General features: G+C 40.3%; 1 protein-coding gene across 1 annotated transcript in view; it reads right to left on the bottom strand.

Annotated features, from left to right (window-relative positions):
• LOC138040146 (cilia- and flagella-associated protein 46-like) overlaps positions 1-17500 on the bottom strand; it is a 115594-nt gene that overhangs the window by 18003 nt on the left and 80091 nt on the right. The window contains exons 34-47 of the mRNA XM_068885923.1: positions 16530-16678; positions 15683-15781; positions 14703-14946; positions 13394-13447; positions 12158-12265; positions 11913-12035; positions 10542-10648; positions 8898-8988; positions 6796-6939; positions 5432-5512; positions 4962-5108; positions 1704-1774; positions 1554-1632; positions 1099-1182 (exon numbers count right to left, since the gene is read on the bottom strand). Of these exons, the coding sequence (XP_068742024.1) occupies positions 1099-1182; positions 1554-1632; positions 1704-1774; positions 4962-5108; positions 5432-5512; positions 6796-6939; positions 8898-8988; positions 10542-10648; positions 11913-12035; positions 12158-12265; positions 13394-13447; positions 14703-14946; positions 15683-15781; positions 16530-16678 (1581 nt within the window). The remainder of the gene's footprint in view (positions 1-1098; positions 1183-1553; positions 1633-1703; positions 1775-4961; positions 5109-5431; positions 5513-6795; positions 6940-8897; positions 8989-10541; positions 10649-11912; positions 12036-12157; positions 12266-13393; positions 13448-14702; positions 14947-15682; positions 15782-16529; positions 16679-17500) is intronic.

Raw genomic sequence — 17500 nt, 5'->3', positions numbered from 1 at the left:
TCATCGGCAAACATTCTCGGTATCGCATTACTCAAGCAGTTTGGGAGATCGTTATTGCGCATCAAAAAGACGAGGGGACCTGTGAGACTTCCCTGAGGGGCACTACAACTAATAGCAATTACACGAGAAAGTTCACCATTGACTCAACACTATTGTTGGCGATCGCACTTAGGTAAGAGCCAAACCCCTTCAGGGCAATTTGATCTACTCCATAGCTTGCTAATTTGCGTAACAGGATTGATTTTTTAAATCTGTAAATATTACACCATTGATAAGACCATTGTCTATATATTGATAGACCAACTGTTGATGGTAGCTTCAAGCAAGGCAGTAAGTGTGCTATGAAGTGATCTGAAGCCGGATTGACAATTTATAACAGCTTGTTATCGTTAAGATACTTATAAAAGTGATTGTAAATTATTTTCTCGAATACTTTAGCAACACTGGGAATGATCGATCGGACGGTAGTTATCAACACCTTGCTTGTTGCCCTTTCTAAAAATTGGCGTTACTCTGACCAGCTTCCACTCTTTTGGAACAATCTAGCGGAAAGGAATTGGTTGAATATAAATGCCAGGGAAGGTGCCAGAACTTCTGCCGCGATTTTTAACAATTTGGACGGCACGATGTCCAGGCCAGGTGTTGACTTCTAATTTTTCAAGAAACGTTTGGCCCTCACTGGTACTGCAACTTTAATTTTGAAAGAGAAGGACATAATTTATTTGTCGCATCAAGATAATGTTTAGGTTCCTTGTCGGCCGGAGGTAAGTCTGCCGCCAGATTGTGTCCAATGTTTGCAAAATGACAGTTAAAGGCCTCTGCCATGTGAGATGCAGAAGTTATTTTACAGCCCTCAATTATAATGTCAGTAATAACCTTTCTTTTGGGTTGCTTAACGCTCATTTCATTAAAAAGTTGCCAGCTTTTGCGAACATCGGAATTAGTAAAAGGAACTTCGTTACTTCGACATCTGTTCAGAGCACTCGCATCTTCTTCTTCCCCGAGTCAAGAACTATGGAATAAAATCCTCCGGGCAAGCATGAACACAAAAGCCGGTAAACTCACGTTTATAAAAAGCATTCCTTTTAGTTTTCTCACCTCAATACCTTTCCACTGAGAGTCTGAATCAGGAGCAGTGTGAGCAGCTAAAACAGCTAAGCAGCGGCCGAGAACGTGCAGAATCTACAAAAAACGACAAAACCTATTTTGCAACTAACAACTTGGGCGTCTTCACTTAAGTTTATATATCTGTCATCAATGCTACAACACTTGAGATCTCACAATTAAATCGCTTCCTTTCACGTTACGGTATTTGTTCAATTCTTTCACAAGGCGATTCGAAGAAGAGCGCCATAAGAGGTTTACAAAAATCTGAGTCAATTTCATTGACTGAATTCAAGAATAATCCAACATAATGTACTCTTAAGGCAACATAATACACGCATGCTCATCTACGGAATCACTGATTTCTATTGAGTTGGAGACAAAGGGCAAATCAGACGCGCTAAAACGCTAGTACATCTCTAAACCGTGTAATAAAAAAGAACACCTACCTTCGCCTTGAGGTATCCTATATTACCCGTCAGTCCATGCGCCATTGACAATTGCATCATAATGTCATCTGCCAGGGTTCTGTAAGACGGGACAAAATAAAGATCATTACATGAAATCATGAGCCGAAAACAGTTCACAAGATCCATTACCTTGTTACTTCTCTCCATTTTTGTTCCTTTTCGGACGGTGATACCTCGACGCCTACGTAATCATCTATCATCTGAAGAACAAAAACAGGACTGTAGTATTCAAACATTTTTTCATACCAAAGTTTGTAGTATGGGGGCAAATCGAATATTTAACAATTATTTGCCGAAAGCAAGGTGAATATCGATGAATAAAAACCGAAACGAAGTCGAGGTTTTTATTCACCGAGCCTGAAGTGAATAAATTTTTTATTATAATTACATAGGTGATGATTTGAAAATATGCATTTTCTTTAAAACAATTAATATCTTCGTTTGCCACCTCGACAAAACGGCTTGCGGTCATTATGCAAAAATCGGTTGGGTGATTATCGCGTAATAATCACCTCAAGTCCAACCAATCAGAGCGGAGAATTTTAAGGTCAATAATCCCCTATATAATTATACTAAAAACGATGCTATTTCCTTCAGAAGCAATGCAATGTAACTGTGAAAAAAAAAACTTCTGCCACTTGAAGTTTACAAAAGCTCACGAAATGACAATAGTGAGTTATTCTTATTCCTTATTCTCTTTTCAGAAATCTGCGGAACATGCACTTATTGTGGTTCAATATTCACATTAACTACACTAAAAAACATTCAAGGACCCAGAATGGCCAAAGCGAATAGAGACATCAAGAGATTCGGACGGCAGCCCGAAATCCAGGATCTCGCTCTTTTCCTTCCTTGTTGTTGAGAAGAAAGAGAGCTAGAATAGGCCATTTCCAAGTTCATGTCTGCCTCGTCTTTAAAGTGAGTCTAAGTTCGAAATTTTCCTTAAGATAATTAGTTTTGTTTCATATGTAAAGTAGAACTAATTACCATCACAAAAACTTCGCACGTAGACTCGCTTTAAAGACGAGGCACACATGAACTCGGAAATGGCCCATTGTGCGTTTTCACATGACATCACGGCAGTCATGTTGCTGTTCCAAAACAAAGAAATGGCGGCCATGATGGTGTACCAAACTAATCTTCCGGGATTTTATACAAAAATTTGGTTTTATCAACGGAGTTGATAAGGTAAATTGGCAACCGACGCAACACGAGTTTCTTTAGAAACTACCCCCTTAATCCTCTGGGAATTGAACTCTATTTTTATGCAAATACTTTCTTTTGTTTCAGTAATCCAATATGGCTGTTGGTCACGTAAGTGAAAACGCTCTATTAGTCTCGACCCGAGGTTAAGTTAGACTGCCAGCAGTCTCTCTTTTGCTCGAAAATCCGCCGAGAGAACATGATATGCGAGGGGAGAAGCCGCGAAGGTGGCCAGTTGTGTCGAAAACAAAGTCGTTCATCACAATATGAAACAGGGGTGTCTTCATCTTCGTTCAGAACCCTGGTGTTGCCCGAAGTGTTACTTTCTCCAGGAAAGGACAGCATCACAAAAGACTGGTAGTCAAACTGGAAAACCTTTTCCAAGGTTTTCGTTTCCAGTACGCTAAGTTGAAAACAAAAGTTACGAGCGCGGTTATTTGACACAATCTAAGGGTTGCTTTCAAAAGTGGTTGATTCCCACGCAATTTCGTACATCGAACTGAAACGAAATTACTATGTGCTGAAAAACACGAAAGACATAACCTTTTGAAATGTCTAAATGCAGACTTCCTAAGTTCGAGTTTTTGTCGTTTGTCATGGTTTGTCGTTATGCTTTCATCTCTGTGTAATTTTGTAGCGGGCGCGCTATCAATGTCGCGCCTTTCTGAACAGGAAATAGTAAGGCTTTCAACTTCCAACCCTTTGAATTACTGTCTGTATAACATTTTCTCAGTCTCAGTCCCGCTATAATTCTTTTTTTGAGTATCCGGAAGAGGTGATGAAAGCAGTTTTCAAGTTGGGCCTATAAAGGCCGTCCAAAGAGTCACGGAAAATTTCTTCGTTGCTCTTTCGAGGTCTGAACAAGAACGGAAAGTAATCCAAACTCGTATTATACAATCTCGATTGTGACTGGTTCGAAGGAAAATGTCTAGTCTGGCAGGAATTAACAACCATTTTAAAGATTATTTCAATGAGCAACATTCATCGAAACCACGGCGTTCTTACAGACCGAATTATTTTTAGATTGATTTTCCCGCGAAATCAAACCTTTTCATGAAAGTCCTGCATGAGAAATGAGTACCCAAGGAATTGAGAATGGTAATTCGTGCAAGCCAAATCTTATTTAAGAACTCGTCTAAATTAGCTATATCTGTGAAAATGTCGTTACATAGAACTTGTGTAAAGTGTTTTCACTAACGTGATCAGTAACCATGTTTTTCCATCGAAACAAGAGAAAACGTTTGCATGATAAGAGAGCTCAATTCCCAGGGGATTAGTTGCGTACATCAACATGGCCGCTGTGACGTCACGTGCAAAATTGTAGGTTCCTGGGCCCGGTTGTTCAAAAGCCGATTAACGCTAATCCCAGATTAAAAAATAAAATAAAATGTGCAAAATACTCTCAAAGTGCAAACCTCGCCACACTATCTGAGATTAAAATGTTTCAAGAGTTTTTTTCCCCTAAGAATATCAACTCTCTTCCACTCTATGAGTACGGATCGAATAAAATACAAAAACACCCAAAGGTTATCATTTGTTACATTATAAAGATTTTGCATAATTTCAAAGTATTTCGCGGGGCAACTACCCGTACACTACTGACAAAAACTCCATCATCAGCCGGATCACCTAACTCGTTTTCTTAACGTATTTGGGTGTTTCATCTTTTTTCCGAAGTTTATGGTTCCACTTGCACTAATTTAAACATTATTAGATAACTTCGAGGCCAACAACAAAAGAAGACGGGAAAAGATGGCCACTATCCTCAAACATTCGCACGAAATGGATTATTAAGTAATTCAAAATTATCTAGCTATTTGTAAAGAACTCATGCAAAAGCCGGTCAATTTGGTGCGTGAACAATTTCGACTCGCATTTAGTCCGCTTTTTCTCGCTTTCACCGCAATTGATTTGCATCGCACGCTTGCCAGGTTCGTGGACACCAGGCCCCAGTTGTTCAAAAGGTGGATAACGCCATCCACCGGATTGGATAGCGGAAATTGGTTTCGTTATCACTTAACAACTGGATAGCGTTTTAACCAGTGGATAGCGCTATCCATCGTTTGAATAACTGGGGCCAGATAACCAAAATGCCTTTGACTGGCTAAAAATCAGATAGAGGAAGATCTTCTAGCCAATCACAAGGGAAATCGTAACCGCATATCACATAAAGGGACCTTATACCTTTTGAATCGATCCCTTCTGTATTTCTCGTTCACGTTTCTCTCTGTCTTCGTCAGAGAACTGTTTTAACATGTCAATCATCAAATCTGCGATGACCAGCTTTGTGTTGACGGCTTCCCGTTGAACAGGCAGACTCAAATTGCGAAGCTAAGAGAAAAAAAAAGACGATATCTCAGGAACCGGAAGTCCAAAACGACACGCGACCATCTTCTCGCCCAAAGTTCTATGAACTTCCGTGAAAATTGACGAAGTCACTTCCACTCCTTCATCAAGTCTTTAATTAATGGTGAGATGACCAATAAGTTGCCATCCTCTTTGAAATAAGGGCTCTCAGCACTGAGTTTTATGGATATTTGTTTAAACGAGGTCACAGACCGCTCAAAAAAAAGCTCTTTCATTCATCAGCGGGCATCAGTACTGGACATGGAAGAAGGGTAACAAACGTTTCCCGATAGGATCCTTTTCCTTACCTCTGAAAGACTGCAGACAGACTGTACGTCATGTGACACGGCATCGGATAAACTAACAGCTTCTTTCAAGATATCAAACGCCTGTAAAGACCCAAATTGGAATTAGACATAGCAAAGCAAAAAGAGTATTCACTTTCATCGGTATCACGACCAAGGCTTGGAGAAGTAGAGTTTCTCTAAGACAAGGAAAAGATTGAACTGAGATCACTTCTGGCTTGAAGTCTCCTAAAGTGTATTTAAATGTTTGCGTCTTGTTAAATACGCTGTTTCACACAACTCTCACTAACCGAGGACCGGTCAACAGCAATTTGTCAGAAATAGTGTTCGTTATTTGTAGTCTTGACGAACTTAATAACAGAAAATTAGTCCGTCAATCTCTAGAATTATTGTAAAAGAATGTAATAACGCAGAAGTAGTGTAGATGTCATTCACGGTTATACGTGTATATGAGGACCTTGTGTAAAATGTGTCTGGCAAGTTGGTCGATGTTTTTTTTGTCAGTTGACATGAAGCAAGGGGCGGGAGAATTTGGAATTATTAGCACTATAAGAGCGCTTGGAGTTATCGGCCATTCGTACTTGAGCAGAAGAGGCCAGAGAGTCAAGGCAAAACCCCTTTTAATGACGATGATAATAAATTATTGCTAAGCCTGGCAGCCTCGTTTTCCTTAATTACCAAAGGGACTAAGCCCATATTACGGGATGCAAGTATTTGAACCAATGGTATCAAGGTGTTTGAATTAGTGAGCACGAAATTCACTTTTTAGTGGCGCAATGACTCACCCCCCCCCCCACCCCCCACCCCCCACCCTCCCTGCAATTTGACCACGTTCAACAAAATTTGCTTATTATGAAAACCTTGTTCGACACACTCCGATTTCAGCACTTTGGTTATTGTGCTGTTGCACAAACCGGATCAGTGTAAAGGCATTCAAAGCTCTCTACTATCGACAAAATTACAGGGATCTCAAACTTCCTTGGGTGCTTCTTTGCAAACGAAACAAGCAATGGAGTGCGTGTAAAGGTTCAAAGCGCTTAAATACGACCGTCATGAGTATAGGGATTACAACGATCTTCCCCAGGGAGCACAAACCTCCTTGAGGTTTTTCCGTGCAAACGAATCAACCAGTTCGTTTAAACTGTAAATAGGCCACTTTCCAAAATACCATAATACTTCCCTCTAAATTTTGCGTAAGCATTGTTTTTGTTTTCTCTTGGGGCCATTGTAAGTCCCAAGAGAAACTGGAAACAATGCTTATGCAAAATGTGGAGGGACAAACAAAGAGTATTATGGTATTTTCGAAAGTGGTCTATTAGGCTGATCGTTATGACAAAAGTTGTTTTTGTTCCTTCTCGGCACTGTACCTCCAAGAAGTAGTCTTGCCTTTCCACAGGGATGTCACAGTCGTAAGCAAAGGCTCTTTTGATAGCAGCATGTTTCAACATCGCTTTGATAGCCTCTCGCCTGCGACCCAGCCTGCTCAGGTTTGTTGCCGCTCGAGAAAGGTGCTGTGCACAAAAAAATCAAACGTTAACGTCCGTTCTAAGCTGAAATCTACAAACTCATTACCAGCTCAAGGAGGCAATGAACATTCATTAAAAGAGAACCTCCAATCTCATAAACAATAACTTTTAACGACATTGCCTACAATCAAATTTACATTTCTTCGAAAAAACGTTTGTATCCGAAATAAATGTATCTCAGAATCGGTTTTTTTTGTTTTCAAATTTCCTGTGCGTCGTCATGTTTGATAACAAACCATTTTACAGTTGTAGCTAAGTTACCTGGCTTAAGAATGGAAGCGAGGCTGTCGGTGACCCTGTTTTGATACAAACCTTTGTGCTTTTCTAATGTTAATGTGGACTAATTTGAATCACAACAACGCAATTTACACGATAAAAGCAGTGAGGTCTGTATCAATTCAAGGTCACCGGCAGCCTCGCAGCCATTCATAGGCCAGGTCACTGCGCAAACAACTGTAAAATGGCCTATTGTAACAGATTGTTACATTGTCAACAAAAGCTCTTCTTGTCACCTGGACACGAGACCAATACTCTACCTGAGGTACTCCAAGGGGCACTCCAAGGGGTAGTCCAAGGAGTACTCCATGAGGTACTCCAAGGGGTACTCCAAGAGCTACGACGGCGACGTCCACGAAAACGTCACCTCAAAATATAACGCCCCGTGCAAACGGACTCAACATTGTTGGGTGTCACATGTTGCGTTCGTTTGCACACCCTGTTGAATGTTGTTACGTGTTATGTGTTGGGGTTTGTTGCACGAAGTTTGAAACTGGTCAAACTCTTGAGCCAACAACTGGAACATTTCTTTTGTTCGATGATCGCCGAAGCGTCGCGCAACAATGTTGGCTCCGGTTGCACAGCTCTTCCAACATCGGTGGGGCCACGCACGCGCATAGCATATCCCAAAAATGTTGGGAGTTGTTGCGTCCGTTTTGCACGGGGATTTCCTTTGCACTTTCGCAAGTCTCCCGCAAATGATTACTCCATTTCGTTCACAAACAGTATCCCAAAAGTGAATTTGGTACAAGCGGTTTCAGAGGAAAAAGAAAACTTTTTATGGTCACAATGTCGTCAAAACCTCAAATTTAGTAATTTCACGTCGTTGTTAAGCAGAGTACCACAAAAATATGAGCTGAAATCCTTGTCGCAAGATTATTTTGTCTCTTTTAACTAATGATGCTACTGTTTTATAGCGTTGTCGTTGCAAAGATAGCACTTAAATTACCCTCTAACAGATAGGCGCATTTCATTATATCCAGATTGAAAATGTGTTATTTAGATCACACATTATTATATGCAGTATATCTTACTATCATTCTCCCGACTGTTTCTTTTTGTAGCTTAAAATACGTTTTGAGTTCCGACTGCAGGTTCCAGGTTACAGGTTCAGGTGAGTAGCCTGACGTCATGAACTCATTAGCTCAGAATCTGGCATCCTAGCAGAGATCGTTAACTACACCGAGAACAACCGAGGTTGTAACTTGAAAATCTGTAGTATTTATCAAGGGAAGCCCAACCATTAAAAAAATCTCGTCGTAAAACTAGCATTTTTTTTTGTCATTCCAGTTAAGATTCTTGAGGCCGGTTTTTGAACGCAGTTTAACGTGGACTACGCGGTTTCAAACAATCATGAAGTCAGTCTCCAAAACTTGAAAATTAGTTGCTTCAAGTTTATGAATTTCTTCTGAGCGTGCCTTCTCGAAACCGTTTTCGACAACGAAAAGCCTTTATTTTACGATCATTCAACATAACTCAAACTCTCAGTGTTCGAATAATCGACCCTAGGTGTTAAGGACCCGTGATCAATGTGATGAATCAAGGGTCTCGTGTTTCTTCAACCGAGCCAGCCCCAAACTGATCCTGAGCAGAATTTTAAGTAAGCTGTAAGCAGCGCAGAAACCGGTGCGAACACATGCGGCCAGCGCATTTGAGCGGCTACAGACCTCGCAAGCGACAATTAAATCTTTGTATTGACGATCTCCTTTCCTTAAATGTGAGTCGTTGACCAAGTGATCTGACAAAATGGTACCAAGCCTGTGTGAAGAAATACAAACATAGTGAAACAATTCCGCACGTAACATTTGACGACAAAGTAACCAGACCGCAAAAGAAAAGCAAATATTTTTGTTTACTTGTGTGCTTACTGAAGCACTATCGTCAATACCTCATACAATAGGATTTGAATGATTTACCACATAAGAAGTGTTTTTTTAACGACGTCGAGCGAATTTAAATGGTTACTAAAAACAAGTTGGATTGTGACTTGAGCTCAATGTGAAAGGATTTTGTTTTTCCAAAGTAGATGATGTGACAATGAACACTTAATGACTGGTCCCGAGGGAAACAGTTCATTTTGTTTCCCGAGAATCTCAATGTTTCCCCGAGGCGCAGCCGAGGGAAACATTGAAATTCGAGGGAAACAAAATGAACTGTTTCCCTTGGGACCAGTCATTAAGTGATTTGTTATATAGCACAAAATAAAAAGTACAATGGCAACAACAACGGTGGTCGTCGGTCAACATCCGCGGGTAACATTCATAGATTTTGCACTGTTGCCCGCTCAAAGACTTTTGGCGGGAAACACTTTTATTGTTAGTTGTCATGTGACCTCGAAGTAACCAATGAGAGTGCCGGCTGTTGGGGGAACAAATTCGGCTATATAACAATGGGTCTTATTCGTGCGGCCAATCATATTGGCCATAGACAAAAGATTTCGTACCCCGAGCCTCGAGTTCCTTTGGGAACGAATTTCGGTGAGACAAAACAAAAGTTTTCAATCCCTCGGGAATCAACCCGACCGCCGTATAATTAAGGCCCGTGCACGTTTAAGTATTTTCTTTCAAATCTGGACACAGTCATGCTCGCATGCACTGTTCTTAATGAACATGGATCATATCTCATACGTATCACCAAACTGATTTGTACTGGGAAAGCAACATGTACGAGCGGAAAACGTCTATTGGGCAATACTTACAAGAAGCAACTTTACTCGGACTCATCATTACATCATCATCATTACATCATCATTTACTCTTACATCATTTACTCGGACTCATCATTACAACAGCAATATGACAATATGACAATAGGAGGCAGTGTGGCACAGTGGTTAGGGCGCTTGCCTTGAGATCCAGAGATCCCGGGTTGAAGACCGGCTCTGACCACTCGTTGAATTTGTTACTGGTTGTCCCTGGTTCAACTTCCCGGCTGCACTTGTAAATAGCCAACTGGTTTGCCTCCGGCCAGTTGGGATTCTTAACAGTTGTAGTTGTTGTGTTCTGTTGTTTCATTGGTCCTGAAAAGCCCCTATGGGGAGCGGTCAATTAAGTATGTGTTGTATTGTATTGTATTGTGCTGTATTGTATTGTATTGTAATGTTTAAAAAATTCGACAGTTTTCCTCAGCCTTAGAAAACAGAATTTTGAGAAATAACTATCCGAGTGTAATGTGAAGTGTTAGTTTTCTTCCCATATATTACATTCTAATAGTTAAGTCTGTTGAAATGTAAGTGCTACACGGTCAACGTTTGCAAAAACGTAACCCTTCCTTGTGTTTTGAGAAATAAAATGAGTATAACTGTGGCTTACTTTGCATCAAGTACAGCTTCGATGTAATCCGCCATATTGGCTTTATTTGCGTTTTCTTCTGTCAGATCTTTAAAGACACTTTTTGCTTTAAGAATGGTATTACAAGCCTAAGGGGAGGGAATGAAATATAAGCATTAAAATGGACAAATTTCAGCATGGAAAAGTTCTGTTGTATACCGTAAGTTATTAACGCCCTTGTTAGGCTGGAGAACTCTCTTTCAAGAAGTAAACTGACTGACTGATTAACATGAAACCGTCTATCCGTAGTTAATAGAGGGGACTGGTTTCGAAGCTTGGCAAACATCAAACGAGCAAACAAGGATACCAAGATTTAGCTTGGAAAGTCCACGACCGTGCACAATCTTTTGTTTTACGCTCATACACTATGCATGAATTACGTAACCAACACGTTTCTACTGGTTAGTTCGTCAGTACGGAGTAAACAACTATTGTGTTTTGTGCACGGTCAAGGCCAAAAAAGAGAACAAAAACCTACAACAAAGAAATTTGTCGGGTTTCATAACCATTTCCCTCTACTAACTATGGTCTTTCAGACCTCTCCAAGAATAAAACTACATTTCCTTTGTCCCTAAGACTTTGCGGGAGCAGGGATGGTGCAGTGGTGAGAACACTCGCCTCCCACCAATGTGACCCGGGTTCGATTCCCAGACTTGGCGCCCTATGTGGGTTAAGGACGTTCGCGCCCATTGTTACTGCGCATCCTTACAGCGCACGGAAAATTCACATGCCACGTCAGGCATCGAGCGCGCGCGCTAAGTACTAAAATGAACAATGATAGGGCAGATGGCCATTGCTATAGCTTTGCTTGGATTTAACGATCTTGGATGTTCGGTGACCCCTACTTTTCTTTTCAGAAACAGATTTCACTTACAATTATCTCACATTGTCCAAAAATGCACAAAAAATCAATGTGGGAAGTTAGTAAAATTCAAGATTTCTGTCCTCGGGACATGGAATCCTGCCATCTTGCGGCTGCAAGGCGCATAAAACTATGGTCGCTAAATGCGAACTTGTTCTTTGAGGAACCTCGACAGTTAATTAAATTCACTTGATGGGTCCACTTCAACAAAGTTTGGTAGAGAACATTTCACTTCAAAGAGGTAATTGCAATATTTTTGGGCTTATAGACACTGTAGCCTTATTCGCTAAAAACAGCCGGATTTTTTCAGATTTAGGGTGTTCTTCCGGGCAAGTTCTCTCCAAAACGATGTCGGTGACCCCCCATTTTTTTTTACATTTCTGACCTTATTAACTCATCATCTTTCAATGGTAAAATTTGCAAAAAAAAATGAATTTTAGAAAATTTTCACGCGAACGTCTACTGGTTCTCTACTATGCACATAATCTTACTTTCTCTCTAGCAGCTGGATCGGGGGTCTTCAATGTGGTGGAATTCTTGTCAATCTTTAAGAGAGCTGCTTCACACAGCAAAAGGATGGTAGTCAACCAAAATCTTTGATCTCCGTAAAGTTTCTGGGGACAAAAAGTACCGGGAAAGCCAGGTAAACAATCTACTCTCTTGATTTGGCTTCTCAAGAGACAACTGAAGCAAGGTTGTAACAAAACTCTGCATTTATGTCAATGTGCTACGATACCTGAGCTTCAAGTAGCAATGACGAAGCTTGTCCCCAATTTGACTCGGCTAGAGCCATTACAGCGAACTGAAGCAGAATGTTGGATAAGCACCTTTTGTCATCAAACGCCTGAAAAACAGCGAGAATTAAATCCAAGAACAAAAGAACAAAAACAAAACAATGCCAGCAATGAAAAGCAATGTCAGAAATGAAAAAAGAAATGTCATAGAAATAAATATATATGTTTGGAGCCGGGCGGATTATAGACGAAATTGAGAGAAGTCATCCTTGCACTTACATAGCTGAATAATTTAAGCCAGCAATCGTCTCTTGTAGGCACCGAAAAAATTCGGCCCATGGCTTCAACGGGATTAGAACCCATTATACCTCTGCGACGCTGGAGAAAGTCCTTTCAGGCGAAAACATGAGCCCAACAAATTGACTTGCTCGCAACTGATTGACTTCATAGCTCAGTTGGTAGAGTATTGCTCCGGGTTTGAAGGCCGTTGAAGACAGCTGAATTTTTCGGCTTCCAAAGAGACAGTGTCGCTTAAATTGTCCAGCTAAGTGCACAGAAGGATCACTTCTCTCAATAGTCCATTTCACAGATTTGTGCTTAGTTACCTGGCCTATGAATGAAAGTGAGGCTTTTCTTATGTAAATTCTTACTAATTAGCGTGACAGCAACATCATTAACATAAGAAAAGGAGGGAGGTCTGTATCAAAACAAGGTCAACACCAGTCTCACTTTCATTTAAAGGCCAGGTTACGCACCGGTGGCTCGGTTGGTTGAGCATCGGGCTGCCATGCGGGAGGTCGTGAGTTCGACTCCGGCCGGACCAACACTCAGGGTCTTAAAATAACTGAGGAGAAAGTGTTGCCTTTGTAATTACATCCGCAAATGGTTAAGACTTTCAAGTCTTCTCAGGTAAGGACTATAAATCGTAGGCCCCGTCTCACAACCCTTCAATGTTCACAACCCAGTGGGACGTAAAAGAACGCAAACACTATTCGTAAAGAGTAGGGCATGGAGCTCCCGGTGTTGTGGTCAGGCCTCATTTCACTCATTCATGTGCTGGGTGAGATCGCTAATGGACTGATAGTGGCTGCCTATATATGCTGATGTCCGATCTCACCCATAGATCACTTGCTTGTAAAGCGCATTGGAATATGTTAATAGAAAATGCGCTATATAAATTCATTACCATTACCATTAAGCACATAACTGTAAAGAGGTCTATTTAGCCGAAAGCTCACCCTAGCCGAAAGATTTGCCTCACTTAGAAGCTGCCGAGCAGGGAGAAACTGACCCTGAAAGAAAAAAAAAACAGAGATAAAAGCTTTGACAAGATGACCAACAGTTCTATATCATGCTGCATTAGGTGACCATTAAGCTTAAGAGGATGTTACTCTAGTTTCTGCTTATTCAAATGGCTTTGTGACATATCCAACAACTTCTTTTAAAGACCCATTTTACTCTTTCCAGGATCAATACCTGACAAATAAGTTACTGTATTCCCCTATTAAATGAACCTTCGCGGAAAACTTTTCACTCCTCGTTCCTTCTATCCTAACACAAAAACACGAGTTTCATTGTCCTCGATAGACGATTCAAATATGGCACTTTCGAAAATACCATAAAACTCTTTGTTTGTCCCTCCAAATTTTGCATAAGCATAGTTTTTGTTTTCTCTTGGGACCATTGCAAGTCCCAAGAGACAGTGGAACCAATGCTTATGCAAAATTTGGAGGGACAAACAAAAGTGGCCTAAGTGGCCTATTGGGTGTTGAATTTTTCAAATTCCTCAACTTCCATAGTTTCCCATGACCCCCTCAAACCTTTTTAAAAAATTTCCTTTAGCCTTAAAATTACCTTATTTTGCATCAAAAAACTATCTCAGCGGTTAAAACTATTTTATTCAGCGTTTTGAAAAAAAAAAAAACTTGTAAAAATGTGTGCCAGCCTCTACATCTACACACATTGATCTTTTCCAATATCACGAAACTTAGCTAGAATAGCTCTGTTGTAGTATTCATTATCATTGCCTTAAATGGTAACAAAATTGTTGCTGTTGTCTATTAGTGGTATTGATGCGTTCATAAAAATCGCTTTCTCAGTTGCTTTGTTATCATTACTTCAAAGGAGAGTATCAAGGTATTGCGCATGTTCTAGCCGTAGCGAATGTCACTGTTTGTGGGCCAACCGGAAGCGACGATATAATTTGTGCGGGAAATTTATACGTACACGTGAAAATTTCTCGTTCAGTCATCTGCGAAGTCGAGCTCATTAGTGATCGAGAAATTTTTGCTCGTACCCGTAAATTTCCCGTGTGAATTATAACGTCGCTTCCGATTGGCTCATAAATGATGACATTCGTTACGGCTAGAACATGCGCAATACCGTAATACTCTCCCTTAATCTTTCTCCTTTGCACGCCTCCCTCGCCATCACTGGGATTAACACTGAAGTTTTAGCATTATGTTCATTCAATCCGCCCTGTTTTACATTTTCCAGTCGGATGAATAAGACACTCAAAGGACCTTAAAACACCTCTCATTACTGCACCTGCCGGATAAGTATTTCAGCTTGGTCAGTCCATAACTCCCGGTAACACACATCACTTAAAACCCACTTGTGTTCGTTCCAGGACTCCTCTTCAATGGTGTCCTCGCCACCGGGAGCGTGAGGCCTGAGAACTAGATTGGAGGTCCTTTTATCAAACACAACACTCTTGCTGGTTTTGCTTCTCTTCTCTTCGGTTTTCACTTGGCGCTGTTTTTCTTTCCACATCTCGATTTCTTCTCTTGATCTAGAAAATAGTATTCATCATTGAGCAAACGATGTTATGTAAATTCATGGTTTCTCCTCACTCCTTTTTCCCCCCGAAGTCAAAGCACGTTTACTTCAGCACCACACAAACAACTGAGCCAGAGCTATGAGCAGTGCAGATGTCATTACTTATTTCATCATTACTCACTAAAATCGGAAAAAAAAATCAATAAAAGTACTAACACACAATCGAAGCAAGCGAAAAATCACTTTTTACATTCGATTAAAATATCATTAAAGGGATTGTTACAACTTAACGTAAGATTGAGGGCCTCCACAGACAAGGCAACCAGAGTTGCTATCGATAACAAAAAGTTAGCAATGACAAAACATCGCGTGTGTGAATCAAGGTGTTGACTACAAAATAGCGAAAATTCAAGCAGCCTATAGCATAGTAAATTTCCTTTTCAAAAGGAAAACTATTTAGTTGTAGATGACAAACCCGGACGTTTCGTTAACGATAACTCCCGTCTGTGAGCAAGTAATCGATTGCTAAAGTTTATTTCGCAGCGACGCAAACGATTTTTTAAGTCAGCGGTTCTTAATTCTTCCTGATGCAAAGGCATTATCTGTTTTAAGTTCCCAGGCTCCCACAAAAACGTACCGGACTTTTCGTATGATATGGAAATTAACAGCTGTCGACTCAATTACGTTGTCGACTGGAAATAGTCGTCGATAACAACTTGCCTTGTCTGTGGAAGCCCTAAATGACTTACTTGGCCTGCTCTTGCTCTGTCAGTAACATGCAACCTGCGCTCTTCTCGTGGTGGGATACACCTGAGAGTATGTTTAGCTCTTGACACAACTCCATTGCTCTGCAGTCACGGAAAAAAACGTACAAAAACCCATTAAATCTCAACGATAACGGAAATAATTCATCACAGACAGAATTTTCGAAACACGCCTACGGTCCCACAGAAGGGGCTTGACTTGGGTCACCGAGTGGTTCGCGCGAAGTAAAGACGCAACATGAAAGCGATACCCTTTCCAAGTCTTAAAAGCGATATTTCTTGTTTACAAACGTTGACGTCACATTTCTTTTTGATATTCAAATTTGGTTCTGGTTGGCATATTAATAACAATGGGTGACGTAACGAGAGTGACAAACAACGCTATAAACAGCGCTTTTTTTCCTCAAACTAGTTTTTCAAACCTTTTACGAACCTTTTTCACATGGGTTTTGGGATCTACGGCGCATGGGAGAAAGTTGACTTAAGACCTTCGTTCTGGGTTTATTACTTAGAATTCACCAGTAAAAGGCTGATTTCATTTTACGATGACAAACTGTGACCGCCACTTTCAAGAAATTTCTCAAAACCTTTAAAGATACATAAAATAAATTCAACTCGTTCTTCACTACCATTTCACTCTGGACTTGATCAAAACTTTTGAATTTTTAGCTTTCAAAATCAAAGTGAAGTAAAATACCAAGGCCAAATCTTGGCCTGTTATCCCTAGTGTCGATGCACACATCTTTGAAGCAATAGGAAAGGAAAAATTGGCAAACAAAGATGGACAATCTTTCACACAACCACTGGTGATTAAGGACGATACGATACAAACCTGAGATGAACGAGTTTCTTCAGTTGTACGTCACCAAAGATCAAATCTGCAATAATCTGTTGCATGGCAAGGACAGGGAGAGCAAGTTGGTGATATCCCATGTCACGCAAGTCACGCAATAATGACTGAGTGTAATACAAAGTCAGCATCTGTGAAAAAGGACAGGGCTTTATTAGAAACAATAAAATTCAATCACCAAGTGGGCAGTGGCAACATTTTGATTCTGAAATTATGTAACTATGTGATAGACAGCCACCATTCATAATCAAAGTATCTTACCAATAACAAAGTTGTTAAAATTATGATTTATTTCTATAGGTAACAGCATGATTTGTAGTGATATTTGGCCTAAATATTACGAGTGATATTTCAAAATTGTTATACATAATTTCGGACAATTTTGAAATACCTCGAGGGGTATTTATAACGCCTGAAGTTATACTCTGGAACGACAACTTTGAAACATCACGAGGGGTATTTATAACGTCTGAAGTTATACTCTGGAACGATTTGCCTATTGATGTAACGAAGTTCAAATCTAAATTGAAGACCTTTCTTTTTAAGCGAGTTTATGAATTATCTTAGGATTTTCATTTTTTTAACCCTTGAAGCATTGTAAACTGCGCTTCGCACTGGAAAGTATAGGCGCTATATAAATATTTATTATTATTATTATTCATCATCATCATCATCATCATTATTATTATTATTATTATTATTATTATTATTATTATTAAGTGCGTCTGAGCCAACCTCGTTCCCAGGAATTAGTAGGGTGGCCTTACTTTCGGCGGAGAAAAGCCCTGGGAACGAGGTTGCGCCTGAGCGTCTCAATTAAGAGACGTTTACGTCGTCTCACAGGCTTAGTTACAATAGATCTCAAGGCAAGCGTCCTAACCACCGGGTCGCACTGCCTCTTAGTTAAGATGCCTAGGATAAGCACGGATCGTATTTAATGACGTACCTAACGA

This window comes from Montipora capricornis, chromosome 3 (assembly GCF_036669925.1).
Source record: "Montipora capricornis isolate CH-2021 chromosome 3, ASM3666992v2, whole genome shotgun sequence".
NCBI lineage: Eukaryota > Metazoa > Cnidaria > Anthozoa > Scleractinia > Acroporidae > Montipora > Montipora capricornis.
Note: the sequence above shows the minus strand (reverse complement) of the source record. Positions and strands in the feature narration are given on the sequence as shown.